Raw genomic sequence first — 19,368 nt, 5'->3', positions numbered from 1 at the left:
GGATTTGAAATGCCAAATTTCAAATTTTCCTTCTCTCTGTGTGGATTCAAACCTTCCCTTTAGTGCAGCCAGCCTGAAGGAGTAAAGCAGTTGTAAATACATCAGCCTCGTCAAACACTGCTTTAAGCAGGGATATGACCCAGCTATTTATCCAAACAATGTGGAAAACTCATCTAAATTTTCATTTCTTTTTAAAGAAAACCCAAGAAGTCTTTGGAGATGTACTGGAGGATGAAGAGCTCAGAAGGTGTGTGTGTTCTTTTACCTGTAATATGGTGAATTATTTTTAACTAGCCAGTTAAAAATGGCTTTTTCAAGAAACTTAACAATGGGTGTGTGATTCAGAGCTCACTGTTCTTATTTTTACTTTCTGCTGACATCACTTTTGAATCATCCAATATTTATACCACAAAACACCATTGACAATAACTTACATCTCTAAGTTTTTAAGAGTAGCTTTTTGGAGGTTTCCCCCTCCTTTTTCATATCCTTGCTCTCTTTTTGACAGTGAAATATTCACATTGAAATGACAGTTGATGTGCTGTATTTCAGTAGCTGTACCTGCATTTAAAACAAACCCATTTTTGCAGGGCTATTTACCTACTCCAGTCTCGCCCAATGGATTACAGTTCAAGAATGCTTTTTGCAATTACAACATCTGACACATCTGTGAGTTGCTAAATTCTTGTTTTAGCTTTTTATCTCTTATTAAAATCAAATGCTGTCTGTGTTACTGAAAGAGCTTCAACTTTTAGCCTTTGCACCTGTGTTTTGGATGGTTTGTGATTTTTATGAGCTGTTTTCCTCCTTTCACCAACCTTTGCTTAAAACTGATTTTCACTGGATTTTGCTATTAACTCTCAAGAGCAGCCCTTGAACTCTGGGTTTTCTAAACCTATTGCTGATATTATCTGAAACAACTTCTTGAAACATTTGCTAGAATGTGCCTTAAGCTGGTGTAAGACATTGGCGAACTTTGGATGGAATGAAAGCAGAGTGGTAAAATTGTTTCAGCAGAACCTTAACCTCGAGTTTTTCCACACCTAATTACATTTGTGCTACTATATATCACAAATATTTTTCTTGCCTGTATTAATAGTCTGAAATCTAGAAAACTAGAGGGTTTTATGCACATGGGATGATCCTTCCTGGTTGTTCAGCCAGTAGTTGTGACTTTGGGACTGTGTTTTCCCCCTCAGCCCTTTGGTGACACCCAGCTGACGTTTGCTCACAGGACCAGAGCCTTCAGGTGTTTGCTCTACCTGGCAGATACCAGCACTGTGGAATCACTCTTCAAGAAACCCATTGAGAAAGTCAAGTAAGAGGATTTTTTTTACATAATAAAGTAACAGAAGGACACTTTTCAGTGTTATCCTGAGCTTGGATACGTGGATTAAAACATAAACATCACTTAACTCCTGCTTTGGGGGGTTTATTTGCACAGGTATTTTCTGAAGTGCTGCCTTTATCTGGCAGAGTTTGAGATCTTGAATATTCCATACACTTATGAATCATTCCACAAGAGCCCTAAGGAAGGCATGATTAAAGGGCTATGGAAGAACCACAGTCACGAACCCAGGGTAGGATTTTTAAATCCTTTGTAAATTTTGTTACACACTGTGTGAATTTATACCTCTGCAAAGCACAGGCTTTTCTAAACATTTTTCTCCAGTGTACTCTGGAAATGACAGATAAAAGCTTTACCCTCCCTATAATTAGAAAATAAAATACCACTTTTAGATGGTTTAGGTTTTGTTCCTCCCATGTGTGCAATAATTCTGGAAGTGGCTTGGAAAGGTTTGAATTTCTGCTAAAATGCAGCATGTCCTTGCTCCTCCTCAGGCTGTGAGACTGGTGACAGAGCTGAGTTTAGAATACCAAGTATATGATCCCCAGCTCTGGAATGGCCTCCTACAGAAACTCCTGGGCTTCAATATGGTAAGGAAATTTTTAAGGATAAAATTCTGCAGCAAGGGGAGAAAAAGTCTGGGTTTATCCAGTGATTTGTGAAGAACAGGATAAATACAGAAACTATAAACCATGGTTACTCTGAGATACTGAACTGATGATGATTTGAGAAATTTGAATTTTGATCTTAAATTGTTATACTTTGAGCTTTTAAAAATCCTTTCAGAATAAATCCTATAATAATAAATTGAAAATTTTCTTCATATTATTATCAATTTATTACATAATAGGCACAGTCTTGTGTGTAAATATATTCAAACTGTGCATACAGGTATTTCCATGTGTGTACATATATACACAAGCCCTAAAATGTATTTATGATGATGGAAATCCTGATTGTTGCCATTCAGAATCCTAATTGCTGGTGACTGTCAAACATTATGTAAAGTTGTTGCAGCCTAAGGAAGTAACATGTACCTGACAGTGTGATTGATAATTAAATTTACTAAACTACAAAGCAAATTTCCATGGGTGTCAAAGGAACACAGGAACCTTGAGAAATTCTAAGTTTGCATCCTGCAAACAAACCAAGCTAAATGCAGTTCTGTAGATTATTGCCAAATATTCAGAAACACCAAAGGACTTGAATTTTGTTTTCTTCCAGATTCAGTATCTAAGAAGAGTTTTGGTTGCAATTACTGGGATTCCTTCATTATGGGAGGTAAGTAAATAACTGTCTGGCTCCTCATGTTTCTCTCCACTTAACAGGAATTTGGAGTGTTTGTGTGTCAGCCATGAAAATATTATTTTTAATGGCTATTATTTCTATGACAGTGCAATATATCAGTGAACACTGGACAAAATCAATCAAAATATTCCTTAATCTTGGACTCTGAGCTAAGGAAAGCAATGTTAGGATAAATAAAAAGGAATATTGACAGGCTTCCTCCGGGGCAGTGGGTTGGGATGTGGGTGTTTTTTGGTTGTAACTTGAAATAAACTTTGTTGCCACCAGATTCCCAGCTTCAGCCGAGCCTGGCGCAGCGTGGTCCTGTCCCCCTTCCTCACAGGTAGGGCTGTACTCCCTGTCCTGCTCCTGGAGTAACATGGTTGTAGATTTACTACACCTTGTTCTCTTCCTTTCTTTCTCAGCCTCATGTCCACCAAGTCCTGGGCAGCTGCAGGAGTGCCAGGAGTGCTTTGTGCTCCTGCTCAGGTGAGTTCAGAGCCCTGCCCTGCTCCTCAACATCCTGTGTATGAACCACACTTGCATTGCCTTTGCAGTGCAAAAAGCACATGGTTTCCTTATTTCACTCACCACAATGCTCAGATTCTACATCTGCCAAAGCTCTGCTCTGGGCAGGTGGCCAACAATTGCCATCAAAATAGGCTGCTTAGAAAGAGAAACTGGAGGTGTGATTTGGGGTTTTAGAAATCCTCATGGGTTTGTATTCAGTGAAATTTCAATTTGCTTGGCCATTTCTGGAACTAATGTGAGGTAGAAATGTGTTGCCCTACCTGACTTCCAAATCTCAGGGCAGTTTTGCTGACAGCACTGAGACATCCAGTTAAACAAGTCACAGCTGATAACTTCCCTCCTGATCTCCTGAAGGTGTCCTGTCCTGGCTGACCTGGATATTGTTGGACTTGCTAAACAATACACCCAGCTGGACCTCCCAGCTTTTGCCCTGGGGTGTCTCTTAGTCATTCCTCACTCTGAGAAGAGAGAGCAGCAAATACAGGTAAATCAGAAGTTTTGTGTTCTGTCTCTTCAGGGGAAATGTCCTTAAAGTGTGTGCTGCTCACCAGAGCATGTCAAAGGTGAATTCCAGTTAACTTCAACACATCCCTGCTGATAAATGCTCAACATCTGCCACCCTCAAAGGCTTCTAAAGGGATCATGTGAACACTTCCTCCTTTTTCTTTTAAAACTTCAGTCATCCCCAGTAGCTTTGTCATCTGACATTGCCTTTAGAGAACTTGAGGATGTTTTATGAGATCCCACCCATAAAGCACATGGGGAAAAAACAAACAAACAAACAAACAAAAAAAAAAACAAACCAAAAAAACAACCAGAAACGGTAAAACCCAAGCCAGAGCAGATTGTAAGACAAGTACTGAATCCTACTTTGGAAGGGTGTTGAGTTGTAAGCTCCTGACTTCCAAGGAAGATGTTTGATATGCACCAGTTCTGATAGAAACCTCCTGCCTTAAAGCCATGTCCTCACCAGCCAGGAACCTTGACATTTTCCCTGCTCTTCTGATTTGTTTCCATTAATTTCTGTTCTGCATTGTTCTCCCAGATGAAACATTAGAGGCTGTTCCCATATTTGCCACCAGCAAACTGGGACCAGTAAAGGCACCTGAAATTCTTAGATTTCCAGTCATTAAAGCTCCTCTCAGAAAGGTTTCCCCAAATCACAGCTTAAGTGTAAGACACTCACCCTGCTGGCAGCGAGTCAAAAAATCCTCTGACAGCTACAGCAAAACACCATTTGAGAGAGTTAAAAGCAACACTTTCAGTCCAAGCACACAGATCCTGGTTTGATAATTCTGTGTTTGCACCTAGAATTTCAAAAGATTTCTGAATAAATCAAGTATTTGTTCTGAAGGGAGTGTTCCTGCTTTAATCAATCACTGAATAATAATGTTTTGTAACTTATTTTCACAAGGGTTTGTTATCAACCTGTAAGAAAGAAACTGTGCTGCAACAATTGGATGAACACATAGACAGTGGAGAACTGGTAGCATTTGCTTCCCAGGTAAATATATAAAATTTACTTCCCTTCCCTTTGACTTGGAAGCTTTTTTGATAGGTAAGTGTTCACAGGACCTTCTTTTCTCTCCCCTCTGATCTTGTCCAGCCTTACTTAACTTTGAATGCTGAAAAAATGTAGAATATTTTTAAAATGCAGAACCACCTTGTTTTTTCTAAATAAATATTTGAGGCTAAAAGGCCAAAGGGTTTAGGAAACTGCACTTTTGCCTTGCCTTTAGCTGCCTCCCTATGGGCAAGTTTAAGTCACTTCCCTCTCTGAATTTGGGATCAGTTTTCATAAAATCTGCCATTTCACAGCACTTAAATAAAATGTAAAAAAAAACCCTTTTCTTTATAGAACCCAATATGAAAACTATGAGCTCTTTTCATTCAAAAGTAAAATCTCTTTTGTCTAAAATATTAACACTTTTCATTATTAAAACTTAAATCTACAGATCAGATCTTTGATTTTGGACAGTATCATCAATGAGAAGCTCTATGATCAGTTCTGGAAAACCAAATATTATCCACTGTTAAAGCAACACCTGATAAACACCCACAGAATAAAAGAGCTGGTGAATTATTTTGCCAAAAACAACTGGTAAGTTAATAAATGGTAAAAAAACAAGTGTAACTGGTAGCAATTGCAAGAATTAAATCTCAGCTTTATTTAATTTTCCCTTGTTTGAAGTTATGGAAGTTTTCTAATACTCAGTCTCTGAAGATTTTTAGGTATTGCTAAGTTAATAAAGCAATAAATTTCACCTCACTAGGATAGAATTTTACAGGCATTCATGACCAAGTAAGAGATTGTTAAGCCTGGACTAGCAGCAGATCAAATGGAGTTAAAATAGAAGCAACCAGAGTGAAATAATCAAAACCTGGACCTTACCTTTAGGTGAATCCAGCTCAGGGGCATCACAGAGTCACAGCTTCAGCAAACAAAAAAAAAAAAAACCCTTCTTGTGCCCCACTTAAATCACAAAGTGGGGTGGGGGTTGGGCCCCTCACCTGGGGATTCACAGCACCTGGGCACACTCAGAGTGCAAACCCTGGGGATTGCAGGGCACTGCTACCACTGATCCCACACTCACACTGGGGCAGGAACCAAGAAACATTTATATTCTGTATTTAGTGGTGTTATTAACAGCCCCAAGGAAAAAAACAAGCCTGTTTTCTCTACTGGGAAATTACAAGGCCATCTCTGACTTCAAAGCTATGGGATCATACTTTGTTTTCTACTTCTGTTGTCTAAATTACTGGCTTTTTAAAGAGCTTCATTTGACAAGGTTGATCACCTTTTACCTCTTATAGCCTTGATGATGCAACAGCCCTGATTCAAGAGTATCAAAAGAAATGTGGAAACCCTGCTCTGGCAGATGTCCCAGCATCTCATCTTCTGCAGGTAAAACAAACCATCTCTGTACCTCAGGCAGTATTTTCTCCTTTTTCTCTGAAGGCTTTCACCCAACTTCCTGCAAAAATATTTTTTAGCTGATACACTTTTGTAACATGTGTTGTATATAATAAAATATCCCTTAATTAATTCAAATAATACATTTTACCTGAACCAGATCTGTGTCCTGGATCACATCCCATTTTCCTAAGCCCTACTAATCTTGTTCTTTGACCTTCCAGATGTACCTGAATGAATCAGAGGGGTCCCGAGTCCTGGAAGTGCCATAAATTAGCTCGAGATTTCCTCTTTTTCCTCTTCCCTCTCCTGGCAGGAGGGGGGGCTGTGCATTCACAACTCTTGTACTGCTCAGAACATCAGACTAAAACCCCAAAGCTTTTTCCAAGAGCATCCACAACCTCTCCACGTTTTTCAGCTGTTCTAGGCTGCTTCTGCTCCATTCTCCTCCCCCACAAAAACAGTTCTGACTCACAGAATTTCCTGTTTGTAGTCATCAGTTCATACTCAGCACTTTAACTTTGGGAAGGAGTAAAGTTTATTTCCTTTACTTCTGTATTTCCCCATGTTCAGGCCTGCTGTCAGGACCACTCTGAGATGTCATCCACAGCAACAGAACCATTGTCATCACTGTGATAAACTTTTATAAAACTGCAAGGTCTGGGGTTCATGTAAAATACTTTGTAGACAAATTTTAAGTGTAACTTCGCAAACTTGCATATCAATTTTGGCCTTACAGTAAAAATAAATAAACTTGTGTGTCAATTTTGGCCTTACAATCTAAATTAAAAAGAAATAAACATATTTGCATCTATTTTGGCTCCTTACAATATTCTACAAACCTCTTCATTATGAGTTTGTCAATAAATTGATGTTCCAGTCAATGGAATTCCCTGAATATCACGTGCCAAGGTTTTCTTTTCAGTTTTGCTCTGACTGCATGAAGTGCAATTAGCCAGAGGTTCTTGAGACACCAGCCTGAAATGTCTTTTTGTCCAGGGCAAAGCAGGTTTATTTTGAATAGAAATGAGTAATTTAGTCAGCTCATGACACAGAAAGAAGGGCTCCAGCTGATGGAAAAGTCATAATCCAAAGGCCAAGGAAACTGCCCCCATCCTAAACATTCTGTTGTGGGAGACAAAAGATAAAAATCTGTTTTGTTGGAAAGTTACAGCAGTTGTGAGAAAGGGGAGCTGTTAAATACATTCAGATCCCTGCAGCTGTGGGAACAGAGGAGCCACAAGGTGCTGTGCCTTGAACAAGCCAGATTTATCTTCAGCAGCTTTAGGAGTCACCTGGAATTACATCACTGAGAGCCTCTGTGCATGGAGCAAAGAGCACAAAAAATGGAGTGTCAGATGTGAGCCACAAATAAAGGAAAGCCTCTCCTCACTGGTTATAGATTTAATGAGATCATCATTCATGAAAGCACATGGAGATCTGGAATTGCTTTGATCAGAGAAAGACTCAAACTTTCTACAGTGAAATTACGAGGTAATTGTAATCCTTTCAGAGCCTGTCAAGCCATTTTACTCCTTGAACTTAGCTGAGAATGTTAAATTGAGACAATTAAATATCAGCCTGGTCCCAGAACCCTCAATCTCTGTTCAAGGCCTCTACAAACATCCCTTAGAAGGGAACACCAAACCACCACAACTGCTGCATTCTTCCCCAACAACACCTCCCCAAGCTTAGGTTTTCTATGAAGTGGAGTTTATTACAACATTAAGGAACAGTACTTAGACAGTTATCTTAATGGAATATTTTACAAATCATACAGAGAAAAGCAAACACAAGGTTGTTTAAATTCATGACAAGAAGTTACATTGTTAAGCTGTTAGCAACAGTGCAGGGCTGTAAACGAGCAATCAAGTTTTGGAACTTGCAGTTCAGAAGGAGATGGTAAAAATACCAGACAAGCAAAAACATTTTTTAGGATTTCTTGTACTCGATTCTTTCTACCTTCACATCATCTCCAATTAGTTGATAGACATATGTAACTACTGTAGAAGCCTGGATGTCCATCAGCACAAATGAAGGAATGATGTTGCTGGAAAGAGAGGAAAAAATTCATAGTGATTGTGTGTCTATAACCCCCTTAGTGTTTTACCCCTATTCAGCAGAAAATCACTTCAAGAAAAATGGGAATTAATTCTATAAGTACAACACATGAGATCTGAGGCTGTAAGCATTTCATGTTTCACTCCAGGAGATTGAGCAAGTACAGCTGTGTAAGTTATACATCTCTAACGGTCCTCTCCCTGATATTTAAATATTAACTCTTAAGAGTTTGTAGTCAGTTTTGTTACAAAAAAACAAAACAAAAACAACAAACCAAAAAAATCCCCCCAATATTCACTTACTTCTCTAAGGCATGGTAGGCTCCTGTAGCTGATCCTGGGTTGATATAGAATTTATTTTCGTGTTCAAATGCCTCAAATTTGTGTGTGTGTCCTGAAATGAGGATGTCCACATCAAACTGCCTCTGGAGCAGTGCCAGACTGGCCATGTCACCCCAGGGGATCACCTGATGGCCGTGAATCAGCCCAATTTTGAACTGTCCAACAGTCACAACTTTCTGCTCAGGATAATTCAGGTTCTAAAAATAAAGAAAACAAACCCAGATTAGAGAGATTTATATTTAAACCCAACACCCAGAAGGGGAGAACTCAGGAACTCATTCCACCACTTTTACTTGAACGAACTCCAAATGTAAAAAACGTAAAAGATACCCCAAAAAAACCAGACCCTACCTCATCAAAGTCCCCTCTGACAACATGGACATCCCCAGCCAGGGTCTTGAGGTAGTCATAGGTGTCCTTGGTGCAGAGGTTCCCTGTGCACAGGATGTGTTGGATCTTGCCAGGCACCAGCAGCTTTTTGAACTTGGCCGGGAGGCTGTTGCAGCGATGGGGGATGTGGAGGTCGCCCAGCACCAGCACCAACTTCAGGGCAGCAGGGAGAGAGGGGACAGACGGGTTAGGGACAGCCAGCCCTGCAGTGTCCCCTGCAGTGTCCCCTGCAGAGCCACAGCTCGGCACTGGCACCCAAACTGCAGCAAGGATGGAGTGGTGATGGGGTTCTGTCCCACGGGGCTTTGCCAGGCTGTGAGCAGAGGGGGCTGTACAAACACAGGTCTGTAAAATTCTTTGTGGTTTCATGCTGAAAGCCAGCAGTGCGAGGTGACACATTCCTGTTGTGTCACCTGATGTATTTTACACGAATTTGGGAGCTACCATAAACCACCCCACTGTTTTTTCTAACACATTTCACACACAGACCTGGCTAAACTGCAGCCACTCCTCTTAAAAAAAAATTCTTCATCCAAGCTTCTCTCCCCTTACTTAAAAAAAAAAAAAACCAAAATATTTTTAAAAAGCAGCACATTTGTAATATGTGTTAATAGCTGACCAGAAGACAAAGAGTGTTCAGAGTTTTCATGGTAGAAACCACTGAAAAACTGAATAAGGCTAAAAAAATAATAACAAAATACAAACAAGAAGCCAACCAGGTCACTGCACAGTCTCCTGTCACCACTTGTGTACATTTATAGTTTCAGATACCGGAATAAAAATGTAGTGGGGGGCTACAAAATTAAGGATTGAGATGATGCAAGGCCATGGCCTAACAGCACAGGCTTTAAATCTGCAAATAAAGCAACAATGCAAGCAACACAGGGCAAATTAATTGTGCAAAAAGGGCATGAGAAGCTTTATAAAGCAGGGAATGTTATGGCACTGCTCTGGGAAAACCCTGGATCTGGAGACACTCAGCCCTAACAACTCAAAGAATGGCCCCAAATTAAAGAGATTTTTATCTTCCACTTCATGTGAGTGAGGCAGTTCCTAAAATGACACCCTCAAATGTGTTTGTAAAGGACACAGCCGAGATTTACTTCTAGGAACAAATATAACTAGGCTAGAAAATTGTGTTTTTAAAGATTTTTTTTTCCTCACAGGTTTTTAGGCCATGCAGTTACCTTCAGGTAACACTCCTCAAGAAGGCAGAGGGAGCTTGGGTAGTATTTTTGATTGGTTTAGGGTTTTTTTTTTAGATTAAGGACATCTCAGTGCCACCATCAAACCCATCTGGAGACAGATGGTTAAAAGTATTGGTAATGCAATAAAAAAGCTTTTTAATCAATGAGTGACCAATACAAAATGAAACCAGGAGAGGGAAAAAAAAAAAGACATTTTTGATGGTCTTTGAAGAGTAACAAGTGTGTAACAGTGATTTGGATTAATAAATGTCAATAGACAGATTGTCTTACTGCTCCCTAAGGGACTTAAATGTGCAGTACCAGTGATGTATTTGATGTTTAATAAAATTATCCTGCCACTCACACAGCCCAGCGAGGCAGCAGTGTGTGCTCTCAGCACAGACATCCCCTCTGCTGACAAAATGCCAACCCCACACTTCCCCAAAATCCACATTTCAGCTCCCATTCGTTACAGAGAAGCTGGGCAAGCTGCAGTAACCAAACCCAACGAGCAGCACCGCAGGGTTTAACCACCACAGGCATCTACAGCTTAAAGCAGTGGCGAAAAATGATAAAACACCAGGATTTTTGGGGGTGATCTGGGGCGGGGATCGGCCAGCAGCCCCTAAAGTCATCTGAGCCACCTGGCAGTGACACGGAGGAACACGAACGAGCCCTTACCACGGGTGTTAGAGCCAAGGAGTGACTTACTCTGTGCCCAGCCTGATTGGAATGAAGGAGTTGATTGCAGGGGATGAGAAACAGGGCGGAACATGATCAATGTTAAACGAGAGGAAGCAACAGAAGAGAAAACACAGCCAAATGAACGGGCAAATAATAATTAATGAATTATCGATGTTATGAAAGAAGCGTTAAATAATCATTTTTTAAAAAATTAATGCGATTACGACAAAATTAATACAAATTATAAACGGAGCTCCTGCAGTCACGGCCCGGCCCTCACCCCCCTGGGGGCCTCGCCTCAGCTGGGGACCGCCCTCCCGCCCGCTCTCCCCCAGCCCGGCCGGCTGGGGCCGGCTGCCGTGGCCGTGCCGGGAGTCCCGGTGTGGCCGGGGGTGCCGGGGATCCCGGGGTGCCGGGGTCCCGGGGGTCCCGGGGTCGCCCCGCTCTCACCATCGCGCCCGCTCCGCTCCGGCCCTCACGGAACCCGCCCGGCACCGCCCCCGCTACGGCGCCTGCGAAGGGACAACACAGCTCCGAACGCGTCCGTGCCGCGTTCCTCTGTCTGCGTTTTTATAGCGTGAAATGGGAGTTGTCCGCAAAACGAGCGATAATGACAACAAAGAGAGAGAGAGTGTGTGATTATTTATTTCAGAGTTGAGCAAGCCTGGGTGCTCCGTGGTCTCCCACAAACCAGGCACCCCAACTATCAATTCTTTTTACTATTTACGCATTTTAGGAAACGAAAGAATTGTTATTCATTGGCTATAAGTTACATAGTTGTCTTATTAATTAGTATTCCATAGGTAATGGTTCTATCGCTTCCCGTGCTAATAATTAGTGCCATGTTCGGCCCTTCTTTAGGGTCAGGGGCGTTTCCCGGCTCTGTCCCTGAGCTGGTGCTGCCAGGGCAGCTCCGATCTCTGCTGTGGGACAGGGACAGGACCCAGGGAATGGCTGGAGCTGTGTCAGGGGGGTTTAGGTTGGAGCTCAGGGAAGGTTCTGGGCACTGCCCAGGCTCCCCAGGGAATGGGCACAGCCCTGAGGCTGCCAGAGCTCCAGGAGTGTTTGGATGAAGCTCTCAGGAACAGCCTGGGATTGTTGGGGTGTCTGTGCAGGGTCAGGGGGTTGGGTTGAAGATCCCTGCGGGTAACTCAGGACAATCCCCAATTCCACAATTCCACAATTCCACAGAAATTCCATAATTCCGCAGTAACCCCACAGAAACTCCTCATCCGGGGCTCCGCGCGCCCCGCCCCGGGACGTTTCCCGCCCTCCGCGGCCGTGAGGGGAGAGGGGGGGCGGCCATGAAGTGCGTGATCGGGGGAGCGCAGCTCCGAGGTACCGGGCCCCGGGGAGCCCGGCACGGGCGAGATCGGTGCGGGACACCGGGAACACGGCACCCGGCACGGGCGGGATGGGTGCGGGACACCGGGAACACGGCACCCCGCACGGCCCTGAGCGGAACGCGAGCCCCGGGAGCGGAGCGGGGCATCCTCCTCTCCCTCGTCCCGGCGAGCAGCATTTCCCAGTGAAACCCACCTGCCCCCAGGAGTGTTCCCAACAGTGCTGGGGGTTTTCAGCTATGCTGGGACAGCTGATCCCACTGGAACCCCCAGAGCATGTGGGGGTGCTCAGCCAAACAGTAGCTGTGGGGTTCCACTGCTGGCACCGTGGGGAGTTCCCTCACCTTGGCATGAGGAGCCTCTGTGGCCTCTCCTCCCACTGCTGGGCTTCGCTGTGGTTCTTAGGGTTCCATCTCTCCTTGCTTCTCAGGTTTTCCATCTGCTAAATGTCATTTCTAGCCCCCGTGGTGGAGTTTTGTCCGATTGATTTAATTTGTGGTTAACTCCAGGTGCTGCAAAGGGACGCGCGACATCCGAGGTGCCTCATCAGAGGCAGCTTTCCAAAACTTTGAGGGTTCGGATAATTAAAATTTTGATTAAAAAGTAACAGTTTGCACCATCCATTTTCTTTTAGATGTATAACAAATTTGTAATGCTTCCTCTTGGATTACTCTGGAGGAGGTGCGGTGCCACCTTTTTATTTTAATTTGGAATGCATATTGCAGTGTTTTCTTTCCCTGGCAGTGTTTGGAAGAGCAATACATGCCATAGCACGGATTAGTGATGAATTTTGGTTTGACCCCGTAGAAAAAGGTGTAAGTGAAGTTTATCTATTCTAATTTAAGAATCTTTATTATAAGCTCAGTATTTATACCTTTGGATATTGTGGTTTTGTACAGGTACCTTTCAGTCCATCACATTCTCAGCTCCTTCTATTTCAATATGGACAAATGCCATATTTTCTGTGATTTTAATTATGCAGATTCCATCATGGAAGATTTCATTCCCACTCTGCCCTGAGATCCTTTGATTTTTTTAATTGTCCAGGACATCTGGATTAATGTCACGAGGTTCAGTTCTTTTGTCACAGGTCACAAGGTTTGAGTTTTGTACCACACAGGAGCTGCCTCTAAAAACAACATGTTTTGTACTGTTGTGACTCAACAGGAAGAACACATCCATTAATGCCTCTGATTAATCAAACACCATTTCCAGCAGAATTAGTGTTTTCTCCAGAGGTTTCTTAGTTAAAAGTGATCAGCTCCCCTTGGCTCACTGGGAGGATGGAAAATCACAAGGGGAGATACTTGGTTTTATACCTGGAGAATTTTTGGGGTGTGAGTGGTGTTTTTGCTCATCTGTCCCTCAAATGCCTCAAACACAAGCTGAGCTCTGGGTGTTTGGGTAACTCAATTATTTTTATTTTTAAAAATACTATCAGATAAAAATGTATATTTAAATTTTTTAAATCATTTTGAGATGTAACTTTCCAGGTTTGCTGGTGGCACTGAAGCCCACAGGAGGCTCTTTTTAAAAGGTTCAAGTTTTGAGTAAATAAATTGTTTTACTTCTGTTCCCTCAGTGGTTGGATTCAGTGATGTTGGAGGTCTTTTCCAACCCTAATGACTCTGTGATTCCATTTCCAGCTTGCCTTAAGATCAGTGAATTCCTCGAGGTCAGCATATGCATGCGTGTTCTTCTCATCCATGTTTTTCCAGCATTACTGCTGGACAGCTGTGTCCCAGTCCTGCCAGAAGGAGAAGCAGTTATCCCTCCCCTGTAAATTGATAATTAAGGTACATTTTAGCGAGTTGTTACACACAGCAGCAAATTAACCCAATTTCCAGCTGAAATTATCATGGGTGAGGATCAGCCTGGGCTCTCCCAGTGTCCCCAGAGCAGTTTGGGGAAGCCTTAAGAGCAGCAGCTTGAGATAAACCAGGGTACAAACCCAGGGAAATTGTATTTATTGCAAACCTGCTCAGGGAGTAACCTCTGCACTGATTTTTTGGATTTTGATTTTTTTTTCAGTCAGTTCTCCCTGTGTTTAGATGTGTGAATGTGCTGGAAAGGAATGTAGAGAAATGCAGCATCTCCACCAGCCCCAGTGAGCACCACATCACCTTTCAGCTGCTCTGCAGGCACGGTAAGGGCACAGGGCAGTTTAGAACCACAACAATTAATGTCATTGTCAACACAGGTCTGTCATCCTCAGCCCAGCAGGACTGGGAATGTTCATCAGCATCAGTCTTTGCAAAATTCCTGAATAAACATCATCTCCCCCCACAGAGCTGAGCTGTGCTGCAGGCAGTGGTTTGCATTATCAATAATCCAGCTGGGGTTACTGATTTAGGATAATACATTGAATTAGGTCTGCAGACAGAAGGGCAGAGATCTGGATTAAGTCACTTGGTTACTTCCTCTATTGAACAATAAATGTTAAAAAAAAAAAAAACCTCAAAAAAACCCAAAAAACCCTAAAATTACAGCCAAGAACTGATTTTGATTCATTTCCTTCATACTCAGGTGTTGTCAAAACCTATAACCTGACATTTCAGGAGTGTGATCCCTTGCAGGCTGTTTTTGCAAAGCATATGTGTCCAAACATTCTTAAAGTCCACTCCAGGTAACAAACACAGAATTTTTTTTTTTTTTGAGTTTTACTTTCTAATGTAACAAATGATAAATAGTCAAAGATAGAAATATTTTTGTGTTGAATGACATTTTATAGGCTGCTGGCTGATGTGATGATCCACTTCCCAACCAGTCAGGAAGAAATAACCTTGTCAATAACTCCAATGAAAGTTTGTTTCAAGAGTTATACTGAGGAAGACACTGGTAAGGAAATTCAAAACGTGAACCAATACTTGGGCTTCTAACTTTCTGTTTTTGAGGTGAACTCCAGGAATAATAACTGTCACGACATAAATGTGGGATCAATTTTGTGGCTGAATGACATTTTTAACAGAACATTATAGAGAGAGATTTAAAGTCATGCTGCCACCCGCTGGTTTTAATAAATTAAATAAATTTAAATAAATTGAAACATCTTCCTGGTGTCAGTGGCAGATCTCAGATTAAGCAGCCAATTGAAATAAATTATGCCACTTGCTGTAGGCTTTGAAAGAGGTAATTACCGTGCTGCAAGAGCAGCAGCCTGGCAACTGCCAGGAAAAAGGGGATAATTTTATGTTTTAAAAAGAACTCTTTAAATCTGAACACCACAATTATAGAATTGATATCATTAGAGAGTATATTTTAGTCTGAGGACAGCACAGAGTGTCAGCAAGACCTGCACTGTTATGCCATGGTCACATCTCCAGGAGGTAGAAAATGAGCTGGAGATTCTTGGGGTGTGACTCAAACTAATTTTGAAGATGTAATTGTGGTTTTGAAGTAGAGGTTCTTGTGTATCATATAATAAAGAGATGCTTTCCATACTTGTTGTGACCAAAGCTGAGGAGAATGACCTGGGAAGAGCCCAGAGCTGGGAATTGGGCTGGGAACAGGCTTAAGAGAAGGATCAAGTGGCAGAAACTGGCTGGAGTGAAACAGGGCAGAAATTCCTGAGAAAAAAGAGATTACATTTTGAATGACACATTTGGTGACTTTAGAAACATTCACTTACCAGGACTATTGTAAGAAAAAAAGTGAAAAAAGCTACAATTGTAAAGAGCTACCAAGGGCCAGTGAGGGAAGGGAGGGGGGCAGTGAGAGGTGCTGTGCTGGGTGAATCTCCCTGCCTGCAGCACCTCTGTGTGCTTTGAACCCCTCCCCTGCCACAGCCACAGGGAGCTTCTTACAAGAGCCTGTTTGAACTCTGGGAGATAAAGCAGAGAGCAGAGAAAGGGAAGAGTGGGAATAGCCCGGAGCACTTCCTCAGCAGCCTGGCCTGGCTGGGGAGCAGCTCAAGCTGCTGTGGAATTTCTCTGAGCTCCCCGGGACTGTCACACGCCAGGAAATTGCCCTCTCACTTTCTCTTCACACACCCATTGAGAGCCACGGAGTAATCTCATGGTAGCAAAAAAACCGAATACCTGAAACTGAACAGCCAATTTCCTGTTGCCACTTTCCTGTGTCAGGAAAAGATTGTAATTTAAAACAAAGAGCCTCTGTCCACCTCCATTGTGCTCTGGTGATTGGCGGTAATTTTGATTAATCTCTTCAAGTCACGCTGCATTTTGGGCTTCCCATCCACGCAACAATATGCAGCTGGGAATATTATTTGTGATGGATGCCTGTGGAAGAAGCAGATCTGCAAGAACAGCAGCAGGTGTTAGGTTAGATTACACTGCAGAACATGGAATAGGTTCTGTTGAAATCCATTCAAATCTACACAAGGTACTGCAAATAAATTGAGGATTTTACTTACTTCTAGTATGCATATAAGCTAAATATTTATTACTTTTGACTGCTATAAAACCACAACTATTTGTTCAAACAATGCTTGTGTAAAAACCTCAGGGTTACAATCACAGCTTTGTTGAGTTCAAACTTCACTGCTGTGAGTCCCTGACTTTGTTGTTATCTCAAACAGACTTTTCAAGGACAATGCTTACTGAGATACAGCTCAGCCCAGAGGAATTTGACTACTTTCAAGTCGGAGTGGATTCTGAAGTGACATTTTGCCTTAAAGAATTGAGGGTAAAGTAAGAATTTGTCTGGGAGGAAAACCCATTTCTCATTAATTTGCCTGACTGGACCAGGACAACACAGGATGGTCCCTGTGGAATGGCCCTGGGCTGTGCCCCACCAGCCCTCCTGACAGCAGCAGGGTTTCACCACCTGGCTGAGGTTTAGCTTTAAACCCCAGGATCCTGTGGAAGGCAAACAAAACACTTCTGAAACAGAGATGAGGTTTCTGTGCTGGGAAAGCATCGTGACCAGGGAAGTTCTCCATGCAGAACCTCCTCTGGCAAAGCTCTGGCAGGGAAGCACAGAAATTATTCTTAGAAGCAGCAGACTTTTCTCCTCTTTTTGCCAGTAAACAGCAGCTGGGATAAACTTATATTCCACTATCAGTGTTTGGGTTTAACAAGCACTTCACCCCCACCCTTCTCTGCAGGGCCTGCTGGCGTTTTCCGAAGCCACGAGCGTTCCTGTGTCCATCCACTTCGACAGATGTGGGAAGTACGTGTGGGACCTGCCCTGGCTGGGGCCCTGCAGTCACCAGTGGACACTGAACTGCAGATCAGGGCAGATTCTCACTTCAAACCCAAAGCCCTTTCTAACCTGCAGCCTGTGTCTGTAATTCCATATAAACACTGAACCCAGGCGTGGCCATTGCCAAGGCAGCTGTGCTGACTGACGAGCTCTGGGTGTATAAATTACCTGGACACCTGAGACTCTCAGTCCCCTGCAGGCAATGATTTATTTATTTAGCACTTTAAAGAACCATTATGTTTTCTGAATAAACAGAATTTTAACAATTATATATTTAATGCTATCATTTGACTCTTGACACTGCACAGCATTTGCTGATTGGAGCAGTGAGATCCGTAACAGGAGCCCCTCTCTCAGCTTTTCAGAGGGGGTGTTTTTTAATTCCATAGGTGGAATCACAGTATCTGTAATTCCCTGTGCTGTTTGGTCTCATTACTTGTTTTAGACCCATTGCTTTCAGCATTGAGGACCTGCTGCTGGAGGCCAGCTTTATCCTGGCTACCTTGTGTGAGGCTGAGAAGGAGGCAGCTTCCCCAGAGCCTGCCTGCCACCCACGGCCCTGGGACAGGTAATGGGGGCTGAGGGGGCAGGTGGCCTTAGGAGAGTGAAAAACTCAGGTTTTCACAGGAAAAATGAACTACAGAGGTTCAGGAACATCTCAGCAGCACAACCGCAATAAGGGGGTGCAAGAGAGAATGTTCTGTACAAGCTGCTGCTTTCCCATCTTCTCAGGGTCTGGGTGCAGCAGGAGGGAAGATGCTGAGTCTCCCCATAAGCTGTAATCTTTTCACAAACAGAAAATAAGGATATTCCAATGAAATACAGAGACAGCTACTAACCTGCCCTACTCTGTCCAATCCAGCTCAAGGACTGGCATAGATAAATCTGACCAGGCCTCCATGGATGGAGCCAGCAACGCAGCCACAGCCACTTCCAAAAAGCCACAGCAGAAGAAAAACACTCCAAGCATGGACCCTGCAAAACCCCCGAGTGCTTTGGCAAAACAAGAGGTAAAAAATATTCCCAGAGGCACAGAGAGGGATGCGCCAGGCAGAGCAGGAGCAGCCACGGCCGAGGCAGTGGGAGGAGAGGCCACAGAGGCTCCTTATGCCAAGGTGAGGGAACTCCCCGTGGTGCCAGCAGTGGAACCCCACAGCTGCTGTTTGGCTGAGCACCCCCACGTGCTCTGGGGGTTCCAGTGGGATCAGCTGTCCCAGCATAGCTGGAAAACCCCAGCACTGCTGGGAACACTCCTGGGGGCAGGTGGGTTTCACTGGGAAATGCTGCTGGCTGAGAAAGATCGTAAAGTGGTAAAAGCTTCACAAATAATTAATGCCCAAATTCTGTATCACAGCTTCTTACCTGTACAAATATTGCATTTTCCAGTTCCACTCCTTATTCTTTGGAGCCGTCTCTTACAAGGAGAAGGAGGCCATTGGTGACACCTTCCAGAGTTTGGCGACAGCCAGTGACACTGAGGAGTTGGGTGCCTTGCAGAGCTCCCCAGTTCTGTAGTGCAGGGCTTGGGGTCCAAGGACAGCCAGTGGGGAGTGCTCAGGAGGGAAGGGCAGGGCAGGGCAGGCCCAGCCTTTGTCACTGGTGCTGCAACCCAGCGGCACAGAACGTTCTGGAACTGTCAGGGCTCTTGGAATGGCACAGATTTAGGTCACTATTAACTCTGTTGAGGTTTGTGTGTTCTGCAGGAACTGCTGGGGGCTCTGCTCTCAGAACACTCTCACAGGAGAGGGGCTGTTTGAATTCAAACTCTGTTACCACATCAGGCAAATGAAGCCGCTGTTCTGGTTAAAGGTGCTGGAAAAATAACCCAGCCATGCCCGCTGTCACAGCCAAACCCAGCCCAGCTGCAGGAGAATTCAGGTTTTTACAGAGACTCTCTAGAACCAGCCTTTAACTGAAAAACCAAAGTTGTCATATAAATGCATTTTAAAAAATAAAGGTTTGTGTTTCAGACTTGCATTATTCTTTTTCTTCCCTGTGTCTCTCCTACAACACCGGTGCAGTACAGTATTTCCAATGTCACATTGGGATACAACGCTGAAATTCCCAGGTAATTAAAGGATCCTTACGTGTCTGCCAGACTGCTGCAGAAGGCATTGGG

General features: G+C 43.4%; 3 protein-coding genes across 11 annotated transcripts in view; 2 read left to right on the top strand and 1 right to left on the bottom strand.

Annotated features, from left to right (window-relative positions):
* The window catches only part of KNTC1 (kinetochore associated 1), a 31,096-nt gene extending 24,113 nt beyond the window's left edge, over positions 1-6,983 (top strand). The window contains exons 52-64 of one of the 2 annotated variants that reach the window (XM_072936083.1): positions 198-247; positions 591-669; positions 1,200-1,318; positions 1,445-1,580; positions 1,843-1,938; positions 2,573-2,629; positions 2,924-2,978; positions 3,061-3,124; positions 3,521-3,650; positions 4,581-4,670; positions 5,122-5,267; positions 5,981-6,071; positions 6,305-6,983. In XM_072936083.1, the coding sequence (XP_072792184.1) occupies positions 198-247; positions 591-669; positions 1,200-1,318; positions 1,445-1,580; positions 1,843-1,938; positions 2,573-2,629; positions 2,924-2,978; positions 3,061-3,124; positions 3,521-3,650; positions 4,581-4,670; positions 5,122-5,267; positions 5,981-6,071; positions 6,305-6,352 (1,161 nt within the window). In that variant the 3' untranslated portion in view covers positions 6,353-6,983. Of the gene's footprint in view, positions 1-197; positions 248-590; positions 670-1,199; positions 1,319-1,444; positions 1,581-1,842; positions 1,939-2,572; positions 2,630-2,923; positions 2,979-3,060; positions 3,125-3,520; positions 3,651-4,580; positions 4,671-5,121; positions 5,268-5,980; positions 6,072-6,304 lie in introns of those variants that run through there. The other variant, XR_012058382.1, reaches the window with a different exon arrangement.
* Positions 6,984-7,074: 91 nt separating this feature from the next.
* On the bottom strand, positions 7,075-11,242 carry VPS29 (VPS29 retromer complex component). The gene is given in 4 exon segments (NM_001245162.1): positions 7,075-8,130; positions 8,444-8,679; positions 8,834-9,025; positions 11,194-11,242. Coding segments are annotated over 4 exon segments (549 nt in total). The 5' UTR covers positions 11,197-11,242; the 3' UTR covers positions 7,075-8,012.
* A 758-nt stretch (positions 11,243-12,000) lies between these two features.
* RAD9B (RAD9 checkpoint clamp component B) lies at positions 12,001-19,226 on the top strand. 8 transcript variants are annotated; one of them, XM_072936104.1, is made up of 10 exons: positions 12,001-12,081; positions 12,831-12,901; positions 13,733-13,882; positions 14,118-14,232; positions 14,613-14,712; positions 14,818-14,924; positions 16,624-16,730; positions 17,152-17,216; positions 17,695-17,817; positions 18,112-19,226. In XM_072936104.1, the coding sequence occupies exons 1-10, from the start codon at positions 12,048-12,050 to the stop codon at positions 18,689-18,691; spliced, it is 1,452 nt and encodes a 483-aa protein (XP_072792205.1). In that variant the 5' UTR covers positions 12,001-12,047; the 3' UTR covers positions 18,692-19,226. The 8 variants fall into 8 exon arrangements, 7 of the variants coding, with proteins under 7 accessions (XP_072792205.1, XP_072792211.1, XP_072792206.1 ...); XM_072936110.1 differs by having other exon boundaries at positions 16,624-16,735; positions 18,112-18,260; XM_072936108.1 differs by having other exon boundaries at positions 12,009-12,118.
* Positions 19,227-19,368: the final 142 nt, after the last annotated feature.

Source organism: Taeniopygia guttata, chromosome 15 (assembly GCF_048771995.1).
Source record: "Taeniopygia guttata chromosome 15, bTaeGut7.mat, whole genome shotgun sequence".
Lineage (NCBI taxonomy): Eukaryota > Metazoa > Chordata > Aves > Passeriformes > Estrildidae > Taeniopygia > Taeniopygia guttata.
This window is presented reverse-complemented; position numbering and strand designations above follow the sequence as displayed.

Excerpts from the sequence above, each read along its gene's own strand:
- RAD9B (XM_072936104.1), top strand. The coding sequence starts at position 12,048 with ATGAAGTGCGTGATCGGGGGAGCGCAGCTCCGAG. Across the intron at positions 14,713-14,817 it reads ATTCTTAAAGTCCACTCCAG|GCTGCTGGCTGATGTGATGA; the intron begins GTAACAAACACA and ends GACATTTTATAG. Across the intron at positions 14,925-16,623 it reads TTATACTGAGGAAGACACTG|ACTTTTCAAGGACAATGCTT; the intron begins GTAAGGAAATTC and ends TATCTCAAACAG.